The sequence below is a fragment of the Ochlerotatus camptorhynchus genome, unplaced genomic scaffold, assembly GCF_037179485.1.
Source record: "Ochlerotatus camptorhynchus isolate MF236.1 unplaced genomic scaffold, CSIRO-AGI_Acam_v1.1 ptg000101l, whole genome shotgun sequence".
Lineage (NCBI taxonomy): Eukaryota > Metazoa > Arthropoda > Insecta > Diptera > Culicidae > Ochlerotatus > Ochlerotatus camptorhynchus.
In genome coordinates, this window is record NW_027040591.1 from 144,591 (window position 1) to 162,534 (window position 17,944).

Consider the following 17,944-nt stretch of genomic DNA (forward strand, 5'->3'; position numbering starts at 1 on the left):
TTGTCAAAAAATTAGTAAACTGGTTTTGCTCCGATGAGTGGAATCCACCCAGATTCTGGGAAAATGTTTCTGATATCAATTTTTCCTAACTGCAAAATGGTGCAGTTTGAAGTGGTGAACAGGCGATTTTTGCGCAGTGAGTCTAAAATTAGTTTCTAGAATTGAAGCAGTGAAAATGGAGCAGCTACACAATAGCCGGCGAAAGATATCCACAGCTAGTTTGTGAGGTATACAACACTCATTTACATAGTTCGTTGGTATCAATAAATACAGAATTATTATTTTCATAATATTTTTTTAATATTCGTCCTAGACGAAATAAATGTATATAGGGGAAATGGATGTAATGTCGGCCTAAATGCCCCTAATTTGGGCCCATACGTAAATTCAGCAATCGACTAAATTTTCAATAGTGACCAAAAATATCCATTAGTACCGTCCCAATGACGCGTTCATCTAGATAAAATTGATAAATAGCAGATTTTGTAGTGATGGGCCCAATCTTAAATCCATAGGCCAACATTAGAGCCATTTTTCCTATATAAAAATGAATCTCTGTCTGTCTGTCTGACCCTTATAGACTCGGAAACTACTGAACCGATCGGCGTGAAAATTTGTATGCAGGGGTTTTTTGGTACGGGAAAGGTTCTTATGATGGTTCGAGACCTCTCTCCATACAAATGAAACAGAAAAATATAGTATGATTTTGGAATCGGTGCATAAACTCAAGCTAATATTTAATCCATAGCAAGGCCAGGCACACTCAGTTAGTCATATATAAAGCATCCATGGGGCATTCATTCGTTTCTATCGAAATGGGTAAGGTTTACTCAGTTGACAAATGTCATCATCTGAGTAACCGTTACCCAGTTTCCTCCGTAGGCACGTTTACTAAAATTTGAGTAAAAGCCTGTTTACCCATTTTTGGGTAAGTTGGCTGGACTGAGTGATTTTCGACTCAAAAATGAGTAGCCTCAAAATAGCGTGTTGATAACATTCTCTTGTTCTCCGCAGTTTCCCGAGCCCAGGACTGTTTACATGTTATTACATCTTTTACGGTTACCAGACTATCCGAAGAACCAGGATATGACCGCTTTACCCCAAAATATCGATTCTATATTAAATACGCATTGATGTCGTGATTCTGAACATTATAGAAAAAAGTCACAAGCTTCAAGGTAATTTTTATAAACAGGCCACTTTATCGGTCAACCCGGATTACCAGGAGAATCAGGATATGGCTACTTTATCCCAAAAAATCAATGCCATGTTAAATACGCATTGATCTCGTGATTCTGAACGAAATAGAAAAAAACTGCAATATTCTAGGACATTAATAATGTGGCCACTTTACCAGATTATCCGGAGAACCATGGTATGGCCCTTTGCACCATATATATTAAGTACTATCAATTTCCAGTAATATGTCTAAATCAAGATGTAAAATTATGTCGATAGATAGCGGCATTTCCTATTTTTCAGGAACTCGGGTTCATCCCGGAATCAATCGTACTTTTCGTCGAGTTGCGTATGTTTCTGTTTGGGAACACTTAATTTTACCTGACATGTTTGTTTACGTTCCATAATTAACGTCAAAGATGAATTACGTCTCGTGTAAAATTAGTTATTTTTAAGTGTGTATGTATAACATGTTGACTGAAACCGTTTGTCAGTCGAGATATTCAATTTAGTCGCGGTTTTGTCGATTTTTGTCCACTGTACGTGCAGTGGTGCCAGGGATATCAAAACGCGTGTTTTTATTATTTGCGCTGAAATGGTTGAATGTAGAAGCTTGATGTCTTGAGGAATGTTTCTTGGCATACATGGTATGCTATAAGATGGGTGATGCAAAGTGATTTTTTGTTCAATGATGGCAACGCTAATATAGTCGGTTCATAGCCATCGGTTGGCACAGCAGTGCCGCCAAACTGCATTTTGCGTGACTCTTCGATTGTTCGTTTACGTTCGTAAATTTGGGAAAAATGAACAAATTTTGGATGAAAAAAAAATAAAAAAAATATTTTGATGTCTATGCAAAAGTGAGACATACATTTTCACTACATCCCATCTTAAGGGGAAGCTCACCGCTCCGAAAAAAATAATTACGTTTTGATTTTTCTAAAAATATTGGAAAAAGATATCAAAAATCTAAAAAATCACATTTTGTCTAATTTTTCAAAGAAAATTCACGTGCAAAACCATTTTGTATAAGTTATTATGGCATAAAGTTGGACTCAAAAAACCACAAAACATCGATTTTTCGGTTTTGCTGAGAGTCCAATTTTTTTTTCATGATGAGATAGAAAAAAATATTTTTACATGTAATTTTTGAAAAAAAATCTAGGGAAGAAACTAATTTTCTTGGATTTTTTATATTTTTTTCCAATATTTTTAGAAAAATAAAATTTATTGAAATTATTTTTTTTATTTTCGGGCCGGTAAGCTTCCCCTTAAATAGACTGATTAGAGACAAGCATGGGAAAAATTGTTTCATTGTGCATTTATTACTTACTCATATGCATGCAACATCAGAAACGAGTAGTAGCTTGTGCGAGCCGCACTGATGTTGTGCGTATTCTCATTGATTCTATTTTTTTTTTGATGAATGCAGAATCGAGCTAAACACAGAACTTGACAGTGAGCATGCATAAGGGCGTAAACGCGATGATCGATTCTCTTCGTCGATTTTCTCTTTTGTTAATAACTCGCTAGAATTAACGTTTATCAGTGCGTTTGATGTTGCTTTTGATAGCCAATACAACCTGTTACAACTCTGCATTGAACAAATTCTAGAAAATGCAAAGAGAAAATCGATGAAGAGAATCGATCATCGCGTATACGCCCTTATGCATGCAAACTGTTAAACTGATTTTGAGTGTAGTGGTGTGGAATATTATTCACTTATTATTATTATACTGTAACACATAAACGTAAGCATCACGCAAATACTGTAAAACTGCTGTGGTCAATTCAACTGATTTAAATCACTGAGCTAAAAAATATATCACTCGGTTATTTAAATCGTTAGCGTCCGGTTTTAACGCTTTCAATCGGGTTCTCCCTCGGTACAGAAACTTGTTTGGCTGCCTTTCAGCTTTTCCTTCATTCCTTCTACTGCTGTCAGTTCCGAGTCTACTTGCAGAGTCAGTTGGTGTGAAGAATTCGACAGTGAGCATTCATAAGGGCGAATACGCGATGATCGATTCTCTTCATCGACTTTCTCTTTGCATTGCTACAGCTGAGCGAAACAATTTTCTAGAATTTGTTCAATGCAGAGTAGTAACAGGTTGTATTGGCTATCAAAAGCAACAGCAAACGCAACGAGAAACGTTAAATCTAGCGAGTTATTAACAAAAGAGAAAATCGACGAAGAGAATCGATCATCGCGTATAGGCCCTTATGCATGCTCACTGTCGAATTTACACTCGTTCGGCAATCTTTTTGTAGGTGAGGATTTCAGTTTCTGTGGCGCGAGTAAATGAATTTTCCCATTCGAGGTGAGCTTGATTATGTTTAATATTGAAGGACTGCAATACTTGTATTTGTTTCATCATACCGGGATAGTAAACGATTGGTTCGATTTGACAGCTCGGGATGGGTTCAATTTTGGGGTCTGTCTTCGCATCGCCCAGGGTATAAGCAGTTAAGCGATTAATCCCCCTACAAGTGAGATGGACAAATGATTTTTTGTAAAATGTGAGCTAGAGGCTTGTTGTGTTCAGCAAAGTGGTAGAGATCATTAATATAAACAACTTTACTGAAGTATAACTTTCTAACTAATGTATTTGCTGAAATATTTAATGTTTCTGAATAAAATCAATTATGAAAACAGTTTTTGACCTGTAAGTTATTCTAATTTTTTTCCCCAAATTTGATGTAAAACTTTCATAGCGAATCAAAACAAACATAGTGTAGTACTAGAATTTCGACTAGAATATAAATGATTATAGATGTACTTGGGACCAATAGGCTAGTCAAGTAGTGAGCCAATTTTAAATCGTTAGTTTCCAACCGGTGGTTATGCTGTTGTCAGCTCTGAGTGAAGGTGTAGAGTCACTTAGCAACCGAGTTTTGTGGTCTTGCGAGTGAATGTATTCTCCAATGCTTGCTTATTTGCAGCTTTGATAATTAAGTTCAATGTTCAAATTATAGACTTTGAATTCGTTGGAATGCTCTACGCTGGCTGTCACAAATAGTGGATAAAAGGATCAATTTTAATTATGTTCCACAGTGCTCTACTCAGACTAGGTATTAATTTAGGAAACACTTCCTTAGAAGTCTTGCCAACCGTTAAAGGCTCCGATAAATTGTGAAAAGCCAATATTCACGACTGCGGGAACCATTGCGTCGTGAAAACAGATAATTTTAAGCAGAGGCGTGCAGCAATTTGCTAATGTGTGAGCGAACATATTTGGCATTTAAACTTTTCTTGTTCGATTAGCTGGTAGCGATAGGCGTCGATAATGTAAGTAATTCTGGGAAATTTCATTTTATGCGCTATGTTTTGCAGAAGGTGTTCTCCGCTCCAATTAATTTCATTTGTCTTCAGATTTAAAATCTAGTGGTCTTGAGCATGAAAAGGCCAACACAATGAATTGCAATTTCCCATGAAGTTTGGTGGAAAACTGTTCGCCCTCTGCGTTAACAGTGTTTACCTAACGAAATTTTCAGAAACAAACAAATGTTCAAACTCAAGACACGCACCGCATCCCAAGAGGATTAATTGTCTGTGACGTCGCTGCGTAGTACTTTCGGCTTCAAAGGCTAAAACTTTTTAACTTTCAGTAGAATTCAAAATTCCCAATTCCCAACGGCGACGAAAATGCGATGCGATGAGAAAATTGGACGGACGGTTCCTAGCCACTTAATACAAAGAAGAAGTGTTAGTTTGTTTACTAAAATGAACTACGACGATTGTATATGGCAAGTTTAGCTATAACCAATGCCCCTAGTGTTTCGCAAAATTCACATCAAAGATTAAACACTTGTGTAGGAAATCAATTTGGCAAGGCAATTGTGGCCAGCATACACCTTTCGGTCGTATGGAACAGATCCAAATCCGTCCGTTGTTTGTTTGTCTTGGCACTGTTTATGGCAAAATAGTGAACTTTTCATGAACATTAATGGCAACCGTGAGTAACTACTGTGCCACCTATACATCCATCCATCTTGGTAGCGGTTCAACGGTAGATGATCTTAAGATGTACAACTTTTGTTTACCGTTTTGCTTTGGCTTCCTAGTCTTCTCAAAAGCGCCGCTGTCTACCCACTCACAAATTTGGGTGTTTTGTTTCCTTGGCTACAAGTTACAAGCTAGATAGGCCGTTCGGAAAAAAAAGCTTCTGTATCCTGGAGCGATTTGTACGGCCTTGGCTACGGACTTTGCTGGTTGGGATCGGTAGTACATAGTAATACGGCAATCAATTTCACGGAAACCGTTCAGGCGTTATTGTGTATGATGATGATGCTGCCGCTGCAGGAAAACTTTCCGAAACAATTAAGTAGGTTTACAAAAGTGTGTGCAAATCGACTGCTCTAGCGTGTTTGTGTATGTAATTTAAACATTGTTTAATTGCGTGTTGAGTCGGGGGTTCCTACTTTTGCTAACCAGAGGGATTGGCGGGTATTTCCCTACGGATGCTAGTGGGACCGGAGCAGTCGCTGTAGTTTATGAGCATGCAGTTATCGCGCTCGTTACCAGAAGCGTGCAGGGTTTTCCCGGCATTAACTACAACACAATAAATCCTAATTTGGCATTTGCAATTTTGCACACCTCCTGAGTACGCGCCTGACGCTTCATCGATAATGCCGCCACACGGTCGGTCTTTGTCTTCGGTGGGTGGTGAGGTGATGGAAATGCGATATTCTGTTTGCCAACCCAAGCGGTTGGTGCCACACAGAGCGCGACATCGACAGCGAAATAACAATCAATTAATCGAAAGACAAACATCGCTTGGAGGCCGGTACCAGGGGTGTGCTGCTGCCAGGACCAATCATTTCTTGCTACGTCGCACCGAAAAGCCATGGAAAATTTTCCCGTCGTTCGGTCGACACTATGGCTTGCCCACTGGGGAACGATAATTAGGATGTGAACTGTGTCCCGTATTTTCCCGCATCGCAAAAAAAAAATAAGTTCGAGGGGTGTGTCGCCGTGATTGGCTTTTCAAAGCTCTTTAATGATCCACCCGCTTGCTCCCACTAGCATTGCCGTTGTTTTCCTGACCTGTGGTTTACAATGAATAATTAGGACTAACTAAACACCTCCTCATCTAAAACGATAAAGAGAGTTCCGATCTATACAAGTACAAGTAGTACCACGCGAGTACACGTGATGGCTTAAGATGCTACCTAGGATAAGTACCGACAGAGTTTGAGGAGATGATGAGTAAGACGGTCTTTACCTACAGTATAGTGTTTGGTAAGTGTGCTCTTCAGCGGATTTGAGAGAATGCTAAAATTAAAATCACATTTTGTTCATTTCACCGACGCTGACCCGGGCCGCTCACGGCGGCATGATGTCGTCGCTTGCGTTCAGCCACATTCCGACGCCGCAGACCGGCCAAATTTTCAGTCAGTCAATGAAGTGTATGTTATAAACGACTCTGCTGCTGCTGCTGCTGCTCGCTTCTGCTACTATACTAATACTACCTTCTCTTCGCTGCTTTCATCAGATGCACACAAGAGTAGGTGACCGACAGTAGTAGATGAAGTGGTCGCCACACGCGACTGCTCTTTAGTTGCTGTCCTCGGCCGTAGTCGATGTCGGTCATAGCGATGCCGTCGCGGTAAATGCCTGTCGTCGTTTCATCACCCGGGACTTGTGCAGTTCTCCCTTGTGGCACGGCACGACCGTGCCTTGGCTCACCGCGGTCGAAGGCTGTCGGGTGCCGTTGTTACCGATGAGGGTACCTATTGGGAGCAAGAGAGCAGAATAATTAATTTGATGATTCGATTACGGCACTGGACGGAAGCACTTACCAAACATTTTACTGACGGAGAACTTTCGAGGCTTGACGGGACGGGCACGGGATTCGATTAGTAACCGTTCGAAGGCTTTGTACAGGGCGGGGGAGTTATCGGCGACGGAAACCTCGCAGAAGCCGATGGCATGCGAGGCGGCGAGGGTGGCACCTTCCGTTTCTTGGACCTATGAGAAGAGAAAAGGAAAAGCGGGTTGAAATGGGCTGTTCTAAATCACTAGGTTGGTAACGGTTTGTGGATTGCGGTTGATTGATACCAAATACATCGGACTGTCGTTGAAAAGCAACTATTTTCAGAATCATAATCCTCGGAAGATTATTTTATAGGTCTTGGTAGATTCCATTGGACTCATAGATTCAGCAAACAATAAAGTTATTATTTTATTTGAAAAGTCTTATCATTTATACAAAACTGTATGAAATTTATCTGAAAAACCTGGGAACGAATTTTTGAAAAATGTCTATTTTTCATACTCATTGTTGAACAAATATTTCTAATGCATTGAATTTAGATGCATCTATGGCCTTTTATATTTTTTACACATTCCTTGGGGTCCCTACACGGTAAGAATAAAATTACACACTACGAAAAAGACGTGTAAATTTCGGTTCCCTGAGACCGACACATGTAAGCGGCCCTTTTGACATAATCATCAGTTAAAAGAAACGAGAAAATCAATTCAATCAAAAGTTCTCTTCGTCGAGTTGTTTAAATTAAGTGTTTGGGAACACTTAATTTTACATGAAATACTTGTTTAAGTTCCATGATTTACGTCCAATATGGATTACGTTTCGTGTAAAATAAGTTATTTCTAAGTGTGTACCCAAAAGTAAGATCTTATCACTCATCTCGGCACTATTGTGCAGGAACTCAAAAGTAGGTTAAGTGAGTCAAAGTAATTTTCATTTACTTATGTGTAATTTGTATGGAATTTTCCACTAGCTTTCTACGCAAAAGTAAGTTGTTTTTTGGTAGTTAAATATGATTATAGTCAACGTTTGGTTCCCACACTTTACTACCCCTGTTGGGTGGTTTTGCTCCTCCGTTTTCGACTACATTAGAAGGAGAAAAGGAGACAAATCAGTCAAAAGTAGTATTGCGCATTTTGCACCTTACTGGACTCCGCACTTTGAAAGTGCGGGGATGAAATAAGTGCGGGCCATGCGTATGACAGATAGAGTTGTCAAAGTGGTTGATTTTTGTTCGGAATCAAAATAACAACAAAGTGTCTGTTTTGGTTTTTGTTGTTGTTTTGATTTCAAGATCTTACACTATCATTGCATTCTACTCGAAACACGTGTAAAAATAATTTTGCAAAATATTTGCAATTTTGCAAACAATTCTAAATTACTTATTTGTGAACAATTATATGGTTTTCCAAGTATGAATTAGATTGAAAATGATTTTGAGACGTGTTTAAATTCAAATGGTACACCTTTTTTGTTTCCAAATGTGTTAAACTCAATAGCGTTCTAGGCGTGAAATAACCAAAAAGTTCGTTGTTTTTCGTCAGCGTACCATCAAAGTGCGACTCAAAATATTCCCAAAAATCCAATCACCACTGCAACAGACAATACTGTATGAGCAAAATTTATCACGACCTGCTAAATGCGTTATACACGATTTTGTAGCAGATTCTAAGAGTTATTTCCTACCGATTGGTGGGTTTGGATTTTAATTTCATATATAAATGACAAAGTTATAAGCGTTCAAAACTTAACTCCTTTTCGTGACGGTCGCATTTTCGATTTTCGATTTACCTTTCTGTACCTTCCCGTAAGACGTAGTCTTCGTCAAAAGTTGCCAGCATAATGTAAACAGGGCGTCAGCACCTACCGGCATGAGATTTCAGGAGCAACTGAAATTCGTGCTAGTTGGTTTAGTTGGTTGAGCTAGTGAACCAGCGCAGTATTTACAATATTTTTGTCAATATTTTACCTCAAGTGGACTCTACATGATTGCTTTTATTGACAATAATCGTATTGTCATTACATTGCCGTCAATATTTCTTTAATCAAATCATCAATATTATTGTAAATAATTCCCCTTCGTATCAATATATTGATGCGTATAGGGTGCACTATAAAGCAAACGTAAATAAGTGAAAACAAAATATTGCTTGCTTCTATTTTATTTTGTTTCGATCTTAACCCTCCGTTACTCGCGCCAACTTTTGTAACACGAGTATTCGCGCGTTGTACTTTATATAACAGTGTGAGTTTTCTATTGCCATTTTGCAGCCGAGCTACCGATCGATATGAAACCACCGGTTATTCCTAAAAAAAACTTGTTTTTAACTAAACAAGCTAAATTTTTATCACAGTTAGCCCCCAAAAAATGCGGATAATAGAGAAAATGTGAATGGAAACCGCGTAAACGGTGTCCGTACTACGTGGGATTTGGCTTAATTGGTTTCAACATGGAAAATCTCGAGATCCTGACCAGATAGAAAGTTACTGTCTTCGGCAAAGTTTTTCAGGAAGTCAAAATCTTTTCGTTGGTGGAGTAGTTCAGAAAATTCTCACCACGTGGCGCTAGTGTTTACGTGCAATTCTCGCATATACAATAGCTCGAGATCCTGACCGGATAGAAAGTTACTGTCTTCGGCAAACTTGTTCAGGGGGTCAAGTATTTTTGGCTGATGGAAAGTAGTTCAGAATTTTCTCACTACGCGGCGCTAGAACACTACTACTACTACTACTACTGTTTACCAGCCAAAAAATCTTTATCTCCTTAACAACTTTGTCGAAGACAGCAACTTTCTAGCTGATCAAGAACTCGAGCTATTGAATATGCGAGAAAGGCACGTATATACTAGCGCTGCATTTAGTGAGAAAATTCTGAACTATTGTCACCCAACAAAAAGATCTGACTTTCTGAAAACTTTGCCCGATACATTTACTTTATATCTATCTATATTATTACAAGGATCTAGAGATATTTTATATGCAAAAGTTTCACATGTATAGTAGCGCCGCAAAGTGAGAAAACTTTGAACTACTGTCCACCTGCGAAAAAACCTTGACCTCATGAACAACTATGCTGAAAACAGTACCTTTCTATCTGGTTGGGAACTGGAGATATTAAATATGAGAATTTCACGTGTATACTAGCGTCGTGTAGTGAGCAAATTCTGAACTATTCAGCACCAAGCAATGGGCTTTGACCTTCTGAAAAACTTTGTGAAAGACAGTAACTTTCTATCTGGTCAGGATCTCGAGATATATAACATGCGAGAATTCCACACGTATACCAGCGCTACGTAGTGAGAAAAATCAGAACTACTGTGCGCCAGCGTTAAGGCTCCTGAACAACTTTGTCGGAGACAGTAACTTTCTATCTGGTCAGGATCTCGATATATTCCATGTTGAAATCAATGAAGTCAAATCCCACGTAGTATGGCCACAGTTTACGCGGTTTCCATTTACATTTTCCCTATTATCCGCATTTTTTAGGTCTTTACTGTAATCAAAATTTAGCTTGCTTTGATCAAAAAAAAAGTTTTTTTTAAGTAATACTCGTTGGTTTCAGATCGATTGGTAACTCAACAACGAAATGGCAATGGAAAACTCATGTTTGTGGTACAAAGTACAACAGCGCGAGTAACGGAGGGTTATGTTGGCTCAAATCAATGCGATGTAAACATTTGAGGCGATGTGAATTTGTCGTATTTTGTGTTATTCCCCTGTTTAAATGGTTGACTGAGTGTGACATTAAACCATGCCAAACTTCGTCATCCAGGAGAGCAAACAGACGACAAATTCACATCGCCTCATGTGTTAACAGCGATGTCATCGCTACCTGTCAACATCACATTCGGCTTAAACACTTATTTTCGACACTCCTGCTCGGACCGATATTTCGAGAGTGACATTTTCACAGTTTGAATGGAAGAGGATCGAGAGAATCGTTGAAGAATGAGAGATGAAAATATTGTCGATGATCAGCTCTGCGAAAAGCACCATGAGTGATGCGTAGCTTATCTTGTAGCCAGGCATGGAAAATCATTTACTTTCATTTCGTGCATTCATTTACATTCATTTGCCTCTAATTTTTTTCAACAACAGAATTTCGTTTAATGATATATGAAGCTTTTGTAGGTTTTAATGTTAGCTACAACTTTTGTCGGTGATTCAAATCTACATCTCTTATGCCTGACGAACCAGAGTGGGCAGAACTTGTTATTGTTTTCCAGTGGATGTGAATGTAAAAGCAATGGTGAGTTCTGTTCGCTCTAGTGCATCATGTATAAGAGATACAGATTTGAATTATTCCAAATATTGTAAATATTGTAGTTAATATTAAAACCTACAAAGGCATGCCATTTTAAGAAATTCTGTTGTTGAAAAAAGTTAGAGGCAAATGAATGTAAATGAATGTACGAAATGAATGTAAATGATTATTATGATAACCTACTTTTGATGATTGCATCTTATATTGCATCGAAAAAATCGTGATTTCTGAGACGTGAAAAAAATCATTAAAAATCATGATAGGGGAAATGGCTCTAATGTTGGCCTATGGATCTAAGATTGGACCCATAGCTAAAACTCTGTTATTTATCAATTTTATCTAGATGAACGCGTCATTGAGACGATTCTAATGGATATTTTTGGTCACTATTGAAAATTTAGTCGATAGCTGAATGTATGTATGGGCCCAAACTAGGAGCATTTAGGCCGACATTACATCCATTTCCCTTACATATCTTAAAATTTGGCTATTTAATATTTGACTCAACTTATTCAACTGCAAATTGCAAGGCAAACTTGAGATTTAAAAAAATCCCTCCATCAAACTACAGCACGTGTCTCATACCCACCCTCCCGGAGCCACATTCTCTTAAACTCATCGTTACTGCTCATGCATTCAAAACACCTCGCATCGAATCACGACCTGAATTCGCCGTAGACGCGTTCTCTTTCCTCACACATTGCACACCACCTCGCACAATGCGATATGCACTGAACTGCACCAACGACGACGACGACGGCGGATGATGATGCATTGCACATATCTATGTACGGAGGGAGGTAGGTAGCCTCCTGCATGCCCGTATGTTGTTTGCATATTTGGCGCCACGGGTATTACAGAATCATCTCATCGTTTCTTCCTGCATGTCCAGTGAACGGGTGGAGTTTTCCGGTCCATCAGTGGAATTTCCTCACATGTCTGTTTGTATGAGCAACGCGAGATGGGAAAATTCCACCGATCCACTTTTGTTCGATTCCCGGCAAGGAAAACCCAGATTCTGCACACTACCCTGAACTGCACTTTGGTAAGTGCGGAAAGTTTTTGCAGTGCACTCTGTGTCTACCGATTTGTTAGCAGCACACACCGATTTTCTTCACGGACAGGGTTGCGTCGTTGAAATTTGATGTTACAATTAATTAAGACAACTGATCGCAGACCGTAGACCGTACAGCCGGTTGTTGGTACTTGTCGTCGGTTTGGTCGGATATGGAGGCCACGGCATCAGCTCGGGGGAAGTAGGTGGCACATAACAAAATACTAGATTAGTCAAGGAGCGTGCAGATGGACGGCCGGCGGTGGAAAACTACACGCGCTATTTTGCGTGTGTAGTTTTCCACGGCGTTTTTAGGTCAGCAGTCGGTTCGCATGCCACTTGCTGATGGCATGGTATGATTTCTCCAAGGGTTTTCTAGGTTTTTGGCACTCTCCTACGGTGATTTGCGAAATCTAATTCACCGAATGCTGACATAAGTGTGTGTGTGTGTACTTGTTGAAGTTAATCTAAATTAATTATTATTGCCACTCTGCTGGCGAAGCAGCGACGACCGCGGTCACACCCATCTGTCGGTCCTCTTCAGCGTTTCTCAGAGCATGGAAAATTTAGGACTTCCATAGCTCGAATAACTAGAATTGTGCATGCCGACAATAACAAACTGATATAATATTGACGAACATTCCGGTGCTGATGCAAGTGTGCGTCATCTTCAGTTATTCACCTGGCGAAATGTGATATGGCAGCGACTATCCATCATCTCCCCGTTGACTAGCGGCGATTGATTGCATTTGCCTAAAATAGCTCATGCGCTGTATCCAGTGCAAGAGCAACCGGCATAGTCACCGTTGAATGCAAAATCGATCTTCTGCATCATCGGCATACCGTTAATCTCTCTGATGTCAGCAAATATGCAAGCACAAACGAGAATTCTCGACAATTTTTTTTCGTTCATAAAATATGCTAATACCGTGGTAAGAGGATGCTTCCACTTTTTTTCTTCTGCAAATATCTGCATCAAGGAAACCAATAGTTGAAAGCCTAAGTATATATGGCAGCAGAGCCCAAAATAAGTGCTCTAAAAATAGACTGCACTTTGTATGATAGAGTCACTCGTATTGGCTGGCTGGAATGTGGAATGATGATATGATGCAACGTGAAGGCTCTAGAGATTTCTATTGATTATTTCCTGATTGATATGACACGAACAGATCGAACCGTTGCCGTCATGGTGACGCGTTTAAGATTTGGTAGGAGTTTTTGTCACATGTATGCCGGGTCGGCAATGCGGAAAGGGCATGAGTGTTCTCTTCTTCGATAGATAGAAGCCCGAGTAGCTAACTGAGACCGTGCGACATACACTTCAATTAATCAAATTAAGCTTTAGTTGCTGTTTGGTCGCCTTGGGCGCTTTTCCACAGCTTTTTTAGGTACACACTTAGAAAAACCTAATCTCACACGTAACGGAATCCATCTTTAACATAAAGGATAAGACGTAAACAAACATGTCATGTAAAATTAAGTGCTCCGAGACTGAAAAGTTCGAAAGTACGTTTGATTGAGCTGAATTCCGCGCCTATTATGACTCAATTTTATGTCAAAATTAACGCTCGTATATGTCAGTCCCAGAGCACCTGAATTTGCATCAATTTTTCTAAGTGTGTAACTTAGGAATATGGTTGATTTTAGCGACGAAATTTTTGGTAGAATATCCGTTTTCGCTAAAAAATTGAAAATAACTATTTTTGTGGCCCTTGATATTCCGTGACAGATTTGAAGGGTGGGTGAGGGGAGGGGTAACATTTTTAAACTATTTTTAACGGCCTATTTAATGTCAAAAAATACCATCAACATGACTCTCTAAGGGCAAAATTGACAGGTTGCATGTACAGCAATGTCCGGCCATTTGGCCGAATACTTTAGAGGAATTCTTCCATTTTCTAACAATACTAGGTTCCTGATTAGTCAATATGGAATTGAGAAATGGAGAAAATTCGTGGTTTCAGACAGGCTTCCAGTGCGCGCGCTACCGTATGCGAGACGCAATACGAATAGTCTCATAGTCATAGCAGTCTCATGCGCAAGCGATTTGTAGCACTCTGTTTCTCTCTCTTCAGTTTTGTCGCATCTCACATTCTCATAATGTTAGCGTGTCGCACTGTTTTGTAAGCACAGCACATTTCCGGATGTATGCGTTTTATGAGAACGAGCATCATGCGACGTCGCGTGAGCCGAAGCTCATGCGCTTTTCTCAATGAGACGTCGCTAAGCAACGTCGCATTGCGACATCGAAATAACAAACTCAACTGGAAGACCAACTCGTGTTCTTGATGTGGGAAAAGTGTTGTTTTGTTTTGAAAACGATGGAAAGCGACCTAGCTACTACACTCTTATGGAGCAGAGGTGTCGGATGGTTATGACCAACAAAGTTTTCCTAGTGGCAATTTTCGTTGATTAAAGGATTAACTTGAAAAATAGCCCATTCATAACGAACGAAGGAAGAGATGTGGCTTTGGTAAGCGAAATGTACACCGAGGGTCCACGGTACTAACACTAGGACGTTTTGGAAATCTGTTGTCGCAAATTGATTGTTTCAATTCAGCATCATGGTGGCAGATATGAACTATCCTGTGAGCACTAGGCTAAACGCTCCTATAGTAGCGGTACGTTAGATACGTTTTCAGGTTTTTCGACAGTTAGCCCATGTCATGTCAAAAAACCTGAAAACGTATGCATTGTGCGCCGGCCTTTAGGTTCCTATAGTTGTGTATGGAGACTCAATACACAACTATAGGAACCTAACGCTTCTAACGTATCGCAACTATAGGAGCGTTTACCCTAACACATCTGAAGAATTCAGTTGCTGTCGTAGTAAGTTTTGTTGATTGACAGGTATTCAATACAATTCCTGAAGCAAGAAGCTTAGCAACAATCCGTAATACAGATATGACACAACTTTTTCCTAAATTTATTACATTAACCTTAATCCAGCATTTTGTACCAACGTACACTGTGGTGCCAAGTTGATCGGACAAAGGTCGTTTTCATACAAACCCGACAAGTTTAACATGTTGTAAATGTGTTTTGTTATGATCAATTGAGCTGAAATTTTGACGCAAAACTACAAATATGTTGAATTTCACGTGTAAGAAATACCAAATTTTTTGAAGCACCTGCTGGAAGGTGACAATAAAAATAAAATTTGTGCATAGCTGATCGGACGAAGGTCAATGGAAAAGCAAGTTTTGTGTCAAAATTTCAGCTCAATTGATCATAACAGAACACATTTACAACATGTTAAACTTGGTTAATTTTTAAGTGTAGACTTGTGTGTATGTAATGAGAAGTCACCAACAACGTTTTTGCAGCAAAGTACACTACTGCGTTGAAAATAATCCCTTAAAATAGTGTTCACTCAAGCCAGACAAAATACAAATATTAATTTTAAGAGTTCTATCATTACTAGCGTGTTGATATGATCGGTCAAGTCAGACCGAACTGTGATTTTTTTTTTTGATTTCGAGAAAAACGAATTTAAAGTTGGCTGTTTGTGTCTTATGTCATTTGACAGTTTTCTCTTGCTACTCTATTTTTTCAAATCTGGCTGAAAAGTGAAATGTAGCTGAGGGAATTCTTGATCTTATGATATCATTAACTCATTTCTTGTTTTTATTTTGCTACTTAGTCCCTTGTGACTTAACGCCGACTATATGATCTTGTATAGTATAATGTAGTGCTGTTTTACATTCAAAATCGTCCATTTATATGTTTACTGGTCTGAGTAAAAGTATTCTGAGGGATTCTGAGTCTAATATTGTTCCACCAAATGGGCTGAAAGCTTCAGAGGCTTCCAAAAATGTATTTTAGAAGATTTCCGCATAAGGACTTGTTCAAGGACACATAGTTCCACAGATATTCCGGTATTATTTGGGGTGCTAACATGCTAACGGTATCCCAACTACCGTAAGGTTGCCATCCACCGCTCACGTTGTCTTCCTTTACCTTCCTTTAGCATCCTTTCGACAAGCAATTGCGTCTTCCTAGGATCATGAGTGGTGATCTTACGGTGATTCCAGTATAACTCTGGAACCATGTGTTGAGTCTGCTTGAATCTATACTAGAAGATATTTCTGGAACCATTTAAAAACTTCACCCGATTTGAAAAGGGCACACAAAGTCTTCTGTGAACAAACCCTTCCAGTCCCTTCTCTCGTCACCCGACAACATCACATATGATGGGACCGCGAGAGTCAAGGCATGCGAAACAGCGCACGGCGATGGCGCCCTGAGAGAGCGCATAGAGATTATGCAATGAAATTTGGAGGCGAACCAGCCTAAAGCTGAAAGCCTCCTAAATAAAGCTAAATAATAATAATAATATGCAATGAAACAGTCGCATGTGATTGAATACATGCGTCGCATTGAGAGAGCAATGCGATGAGACAAAAAAATTGAAACGCTTGAATTTGTTGAGAGCATGTAGCTTGTCGCGCGCATAGTTCTGGTCTCTCTTTTGTACAATTAATGTAGCACACCATGGATTTGAGAGTCATGCGACGCTCCGTCTCACAGCTCGCTGTCGCATTTGTGTACGCGTGAGATTTCCGGAAGCCTGGTTTCAGATCCCTTGACTTTTCACAATCCTAATTTTTTTGTGGAATTCTGAAAATAAGAAATTGTTCAAAATTAATTCAAACATTGTTTAACTCTAAAAATTAACTTATTCTTGTAAACATGGGTAGTTCATTTTAGTTATGGGCATGGCTTCTGGTACTAGAGATTAATGATACTTAAACATGTTATTCCCAACTAACATTTTCAGCATTAAAAGCCAACTTTTGCAGCGTTGTGCTCTAAAGTATACACTAAGATTATTTTACCGAAATCTGTGAATTTTACCGAAATCTCAACAGTTGAACGTTCGGTAAACAGTTCGGTGATTTTTCACAGATTTCCTGTAATTTTTCACAGATATTCGGTGGAAAATTGCAGCAAATCTGTAAAAAATTATCGAACTGTTTACCGAACGTTCAACTGTCGAGATTTCGGTAAAATTTCACAGATTTCGGTGAAATAATCTTAGTGTGGTAGTTAAAAAAGTTGCAGCTAGTCAAATATTTTTGGAGAGGGTTTACTCAACTTTTTCACAACCATTATTCAGTTTGTCAACCGCACTGAATAACAGCAGCCAGTAAACGTTAATGTCACTTTTATACACATACAAAACAACTTTCAACTTGCAGCTGCAAAAAATGCTTACAAAGTGAATATATTACTCATTTGATGGCTTCTACCATTGTTGGAAAAATATCAAAAAATAAAATCTCACCAATGCCCAATATCACGCTTGATTTTCGTAGACCAAAATCAACAAGCAAACATTTGCGGTTGATTTTGCAACCTGTGATATCGCAGCTTGAAATATCAAGCTAACAAAACTCACCAACTGTAAATCTCACCAAACTGTGGTAAGATTGAGTTTAATGATTTTTGCTTTACACCCGAACGCAACCGAAACTTCCATAACGGCTGGCAGCAGTCCCTTCGTGTCTGCCATCGGTGAAGAGTAAAAATAGATAGCTAACTATACTTTCTCTTTCTAGGTAAACGATGAGGACCGGAATCATTTTTGTGTCGAGTCAGCTCTCAGCTTGATTTTTGCACGTTGTGAATAGTCTCGCAATATCAAAGAAGCTTGTAAAATCAATATCAAGCATG

General features: G+C 39.2%; 1 protein-coding gene across 1 annotated transcript in view; it reads right to left on the reverse strand.

Annotated features, from left to right (window-relative positions):
• Positions 1 to 2,444: 2,444 nt before the first annotated feature.
• LOC135699020 (ras-related and estrogen-regulated growth inhibitor-like protein) overlaps positions 2,445 to 17,944 on the reverse strand; it is a 92,046-nt gene continuing 76,546 nt past the window's right edge. Inside the window, exons 4-5 of the mRNA XM_065219205.1 lie at positions 6,979 to 7,147; positions 2,445 to 6,909 (exon numbers count right to left, since the gene is read on the reverse strand). Of these exons, the coding sequence (XP_065075277.1) occupies positions 6,767 to 6,909; positions 6,979 to 7,147 (312 nt within the window). The 3' untranslated portion in view covers positions 2,445 to 6,766. The remainder of the gene's footprint in view (positions 6,910 to 6,978; positions 7,148 to 17,944) is intronic.